Source organism: Centroberyx affinis, unplaced genomic scaffold (genome assembly GCF_046629955.1).
Source record: "Centroberyx affinis isolate AG114_WGS23_722 - 3 ecotype Tasmania unplaced genomic scaffold, CSIRO-AGI_Caff_v1 ptg003548l_1, whole genome shotgun sequence".
NCBI lineage: Eukaryota > Metazoa > Chordata > Actinopteri > Beryciformes > Berycidae > Centroberyx > Centroberyx affinis.
In genome coordinates, this window is record NW_027281485.1 from 1 (window position 1) to 6,286 (window position 6,286).

The window sequence follows — 6,286 nt, forward strand, 5'->3', positions numbered from 1 at the left end:
TCTCAAAACAAATAAGTACAGTCAATACACAAAAGAAAGAGAGAGGTGTGTCATCATCATATATGTTAATAAACAATAAACAAGTACAAATAAAAGAAGGTCATACAAAGCAGACCAGGGTCATACCAAGACGGTCATACAAATAATGTATATGTGAGAGGGCCCGGAACAGAGGGTCAAAAAGAATAAAGCATAAATCATTAACACCTAGACGCAACACACACACACACACACACACACACACACGCTCACACGCCCCCAGTGTAATGAAGCTTAGGATTGACACACTAGTGGCTACTATAGCCATTATATTAGGAGCGTGCCCCTCTGTAGGGTTGTATAAATACACATGGTAACAAAAATGAGCAAAAACTTACATCACGCTGCAGTTGTCCTTTAACCCTACTTTGGTTATGATAGGTTAGGTTAGTGTAGGAAACAACTTTGCTCTTGGTTACTGAAATTCAACTTTCTTAATATGGAGCTTGAACTCATCAAGCTTTGTTGTGATGGGCAACTTTTCGAACCATCAAGCCATTGTTGCCAGGCTTCATTTTAAAGGTCCCATATTCTCCACTTTACAGTGTTTTATTTTGTGTCTTGAGGTCCATTCAAAGCTGTGTGTGTGGTGTCATGCACCAAAAACACTCTCAATCCATTTTTAGACATTAATTTTCCAGCATCTCTCTGAGCCTTACCAAGAACAGGCTGTTTCTGTCGCTGTGTCTTTAAGGCTCATTAATATTAACGACCCTTCTGTTCTGATTGGCTAACCGTTTCAAGAGTGAACCGTGAGACACCGCAGCCCGGCAGCTACAGGTAGGGCAAACTGCAGTAAATAAACAATGGCAACCGCTCAACTGCTTTTTGTAGGCACTATAAATTGTTCATGACATATTTTATTTACTCATTTTTGCTGCTCTGATTTCAAGATAGTCAAAACAGTGAAGTCAGATTAATTCAAAATTCGTTCCACAATGAATGCTTTACACACAGTTTTTAAAAATAAAACAAAAATAATTCATGTTGCTGGTAAAAAAATTAAATGGTATAGAAAGAAGATAGCTGATATAGTTACAGAAAAGGTTACTGTTATGAGAATATATGAATAGATTTACAGGTTGTGGGCAAGGGCGTCACTTTGTGTTGAAAAGTGGTGGGGACATAAGGGATCAGATGAAAAAACATTTTTTAAACGGTCTTCAACATATGCGATTTTAGGCAATGTAATGGGGGGATATGGTATGAGGTCAGAGTAGATAATTACGGCGAGAAAAAAATTCTATAACAGCGCATCAAAAGGGCATAGCCTAGGCTACTACAGAGTCGACAATACGAAAATACTCAGCATAAAAGGCACAACAATGTCGACCGCACAAGTACAGTCATCCATATGCATCATATCCACCGCTGCAACTCCATGTCAATCAAACAATGCTAATATCACATCTACTGTAGAAAGCACCATGTCAATCAGCCCAGCGATAACAATATCCAATATCACTGCCCTAAAATATGACAAAGTAGAAACAACTGAAGGAATAACGTTAACGTTAGCTAAAGATAATAAATCAACCTTATCTTTAGATGTTAAGTTAAACTGCCTTGTCGTTTCGATGCTGCATACTTTTTTTCAGAGAGTTCACAAGAGTTCATGAGTCAAGTTCAACCAATGATTCAGACTCTTTCTATGCATAAGGTTTAAATATCGATATGTGAGAACATGAATTAAACTGGAGCAGGGATTAGATTATTTCTATTTATTTATCCATATTAATTTTAAAATAAACTCAAATCATTGATTTGATTTTTTATTAATTCTTTTAAAATTCCACACAATTAATTCATACATTTCACACAATTAAACTCAAATACCACCCCTGTCAATCTCCTCCACTAGGGGTCGCCACAGGATAATCAATCATAGAAAAGTCCAGTAGCTAGCTACACACACAGACTGTAAAAAAAAAAGTAAGGACGTAGTCACCGTGAAGTCACCCATTGGTTTGTGGAGTCCCGTTTTGAAGCTAAAAGTTGGGGATTACGAGCGCCGCCATGTTGACAGTTTTTGGAGCCGGAGCAGCTAGCGCGAGAGGGGTTTCCTACAGAGCCGCAGCGCCGCCTGCTATTGGTCCGTGATCGGCGAGCTGCGCGATCACTGGACAGGCGACCTGTCAATCACGCTATTTCTATTTTACTCTAAATGGGACCATAATTTACAAAATGACCATCATGCTGTATTGAAGAAGACTTGAAACTAGCGATTGAGACCATAAACTCATTAGGAAAGTGTTTACTGAGGTAATAAATCAAGTGAGAAGTAGGGTCATTTTCCCATAGACTTGATATGGACCTATGTGTCTGAAATAAAGTCGAATTGAATATAGACGCTTCCAACGGTAACAACATAAACAATCTGACTTCTTTTTGCAGCCAGTGCCCCCTGCTGGCCATTAAAAAGAATGCAGGTTTAAGGTTTATTGTGCAAATAAACCTTTCTCAAAGCGTTTGTTAGTTAACATTTCTTGATGCAAGCTATTTTTCAGAACATTTTTAACAAATTATGCTTTTAAAAAGTGATGGAGACAAAATCAGCCATTTCAAAAAGTGGTGGCGACATGTCCCCAGCGTCCCCAGTGTAAATGACACCTATGGTCGTGGGTACTCTTTCTATGGTAACAGGTATAGTTGCTATCATCATGGTTACAGGTAGGGTTACTGTCATCATACGGTGACCAGACATCCCGGTTTGTCCGGGATTGTCCCGGTTTGAAGATGGGTGTCCCGAGTCCCGACAAATATCTGTAAAACACTAAAATGTCCCGGTTTTCAACATTCACTACCAAATTGTCCCGGTTTTCACCACAATTAAAATAATAATACTAGTATTATACTTGTTTTCAGCGCTTACATAGACGTTTATCATGTTCTGTCCCTCTCATTATTACCTAACCCAATCAAAAAACATAAACAATGCACCACATAAACTATGTTTTGGTGGATTTCTGGAGACAAAACATCATTTTTCGTTTGCTGAGGCTCTGTCCATGGTGTTGAAAGGTGCAGTCACTAGGTGTGCTAAGCCCTGAAATAATTGTCCCCATCCTGATGAAAACGCCTATGGTGCGTGCATTAGCGCATACATGTACGCGTGCATGAATGTGCGGGACACTTAAGGGTCCCGGTTTGGGGGTTTGAAAATGTGGTCACCCTATGTCATCATGTACCCTTTCCATGGTTAAAGGTAGGGTTACTACAGTGTCATCATGGTTACACTTTCCGTGGTTACAGGTAGGGTTATTGTCATCTGGGCTGGACGCCAGGAAATGAGGCCTAGTTGGATTTCGTTTCTGAATTCTTCATAGGGGTTGACAAACTTCTGGCTTCTATCACTCTCTTCCTCTGCTTCCTGGTTAAGCAGCAGATCCACAAGAAGATAAGGAAACCTTGACAAAGAGACACACAAGTTAAATTGTCATGTGCAGGGATGCAAGCTGGTAAAAGAGAACTTGAACAGAGACAATTGATAAAAAGAGCTCAGACAGGCTGGTTAAAAAAGCTTTCAAACAGAGACATACTAGTCAAAACGAACTTGGGACAAGCATCCTCCCCAGCCACAGTTGAAAAGCAATGCACAGACTATAAACCAATACAAACTGACGGCAGACCTTGTGTCGAGTTCAAGATGCAGAAAATGTAGAGGACGGGGTAGTTGACGTGTCCTGAGCCCAGGAAGACCAGGCCCCAGGTGATCCCCAGGAGGCAGGTGAGACCCATCACAGTGAAGCCATCCGTGCAGCACAGAGCAGCAAGGTCTCTCTGTGCCCCAGGTTTGTGTTTGAACGTTCCTCTCATCTTACAGATACTAGAGACCACTGCCATCAATATGCCAGAGTTGAAGACAAATATAAGGGTGAAATACACCAGGTTCACCCCATAGAAGAAGGAGTCATCTTTGATCCAGCAGCTGTGGGACATTAGGTGGTTACAGTATGTTTGACCCTTGGGACAGTATTGTTTCATATTATACCATGCCATTAATGGACAGATAACCCCTGAATGCAACAGGTTAAGAGAGGATTTACATTGAATTTGTTTTCAGATGGATTATGTCTGCTCCGTTGCTTGAAGCAGTGGCCATTTACTTACATGGCATTAGTTTGGTTGGTATCAGCCATGGTCAATTCTGCAATGCCGTAAAACTGTTTGATGTCCATCACTCCCACGGAGATTCCCACAATTACACCAGGGATCCCTGAGAATTGTGCACAGGCACACAGACACACACACACACACACACACACACACACACACACACACACACAGGTTAACATCGTGTTAATGATGTGTTAAAATGGACGTGGTTATTAAAGGAAAAACACACTCTAAAACCCTTTGCACAGCCGAGGGCATCACGCAACATGTCATGCATTCAGTCAGTCAGTCAGTCAGGTAGCTTAGTGAGATGTTGCTTTTTGACATGGCCTCTAGTCTTTGATTAAGAGATGGCCTCTCGCCTATGGGGTATTGCTCCTGACATCAGCATCAGGCTTCCCGGGCTTTAGCCAGGAATGTTTTTTGACTAGCCCCGAGTCTCTTGGCAGAGGAAACAAATCTAGGCTATATCCAGGGGGCCACTGGGCCGGAGCGCCGGCTGGGCGGTGTTTGGACCTTCGGGCCAATCACAGTGCTTAAAAACGGAAAACTCCACTCAACCGGGATGCCGCGCCACATTAAACAAACGCGCAATCAAATGACAAGCACAGTCAGTTTAAAGACCCTATAGACAACGTTTTTGCTTTAACTTATCATTATGAAGTAAATGTTGATTGCACAGTGTAATGGCTATAGAATAATGACACCATCGGCGTTTAGATTGGTTCCCTATAAGCCTCGCTTTCACTATGCAATTCTGTCTGCCACCGGGTTCGATCTCCCGGGAGAATGAAGGCTCGATTTACGGCACAAAGGAAGTGCGTCATCCATTGCGCAACCAAAAGAGGAATAGAATAGGTTTTCCCCGGTAGCTACCTGCCTACTTATTAATACGACCGGATGTTTTACTCTGGCTTTATCATAGCACTGAGATCAGGGTTTCTAGTTCAAATTGGGATTCCTACGGTTGTTTCTTGCTTTGGACAGTAGCCAGGCTGCTGGCGGTAGCGTTAGCCATGTTGCTAACGCTACCGCTAGCAGCCAGAAAACGAACCAGGAACTACAAGGAAGCCAGGACCAGCCAGAAACAAACCTCTATGTTTGTTTCTGATCCGGTTGTCTTTGCGACAGCGGCGCAAACAACAATACCACTTGGAAATGCTAGGGGGGGACAACGGGGGGAAAGTTGAAAAGTTGTCTGTATCCACTTTAACCTGAGCCGCGGAGCTGACAGGTTGTGTTGTGAAAATGTCGAGAAAGAAGAAACAACACATTCTTTCCTATTTTCACCCCAATGTGAGTGATAAAACAATGTATTCAAGTGAATTCAACTTGTTTCTATGAAGTAGCTCAGTTATGAGCGAAGCTAGGCTGCTGTATTTCTGCCTCTCCACTATGTTGACGTTCCAAAACAGCCCAATGGACAGAACTCTATCTGTCAATAATTCTGTCCATTTTCCGACCGCAACTAGTGGAATTCAACACGCGCACCGTGGGCCTGTACAGGATTTGCACTTGTTCTTATTCCAGCAGACAACTTGCCAAATAGACGATGGATAAACATCGGGTTTTGGTGTCAGTCCCTCAGAACCAAACGGCAACGGCTCTCTTTCTGGAGCTGCCATTTTGCACTGACGTTCAACAATCATACAGGGAGAAATCCATTGTAGAAAAGGAGAGATACCAGTGCACTCTTGTCTTTTCCTGCTGAGCCAATGTTTCCCCCTGCTGTGGTCTTTCTGTTTAATTCCTCACCTTGAGGTAGGTAGGGAGCTAATTAATATCATAGCATGTTTTGTGTTCAATTCCTTTAACCTATTATTTTCTTTATAGACTGGTAGCTTTCCTGATGGTGGCCATTGCTGATGTCTGCTTTGGGTAGTAGCAAACGATCATATGTAGACTGAGTGAACGCTGGCTGGTGCGTCATTCAGCTGAGTTAACGATTCTGGTTGTAATCAGCCCATGAAAGTCAGACTTGGTAAGTTGGGTGCTTAAAGTGCCTGAGGTAACATTTTGGACTATGGTTGGCATGGAACCTTATTAATGGTATGTCTATGTTTATAGGTCCCTGCCACCGCTGCTGCTTTGCCTGAGTTGAATTGTTCTTAGCTTTAGAGTGTGGTTACAG

At 42.3% G+C, this 6,286-nt stretch overlaps 1 protein-coding gene across 1 annotated transcript; it reads right to left on the reverse strand.

Annotated features, from left to right (window-relative positions):
- Nucleotides 1-24: 24 nt before the first annotated feature.
- LOC139661544 (adhesion G-protein coupled receptor G2-like) lies at nucleotides 25-4,250 on the reverse strand. The gene is made up of 3 exons (XM_071540003.1): nucleotides 4,150-4,250; nucleotides 3,669-3,967; nucleotides 25-3,446 (listed from the first exon to the last, which is right to left on the reverse strand). The coding sequence occupies exons 1-3, from the start codon at nucleotides 4,215-4,217 to the stop codon at nucleotides 3,334-3,336; spliced, it is 480 nt and encodes a 159-aa protein (XP_071396104.1). The 5' UTR covers nucleotides 4,218-4,250; the 3' UTR covers nucleotides 25-3,333.
- Between the last annotated feature and the right edge of the window lie 2,036 nt (nucleotides 4,251-6,286).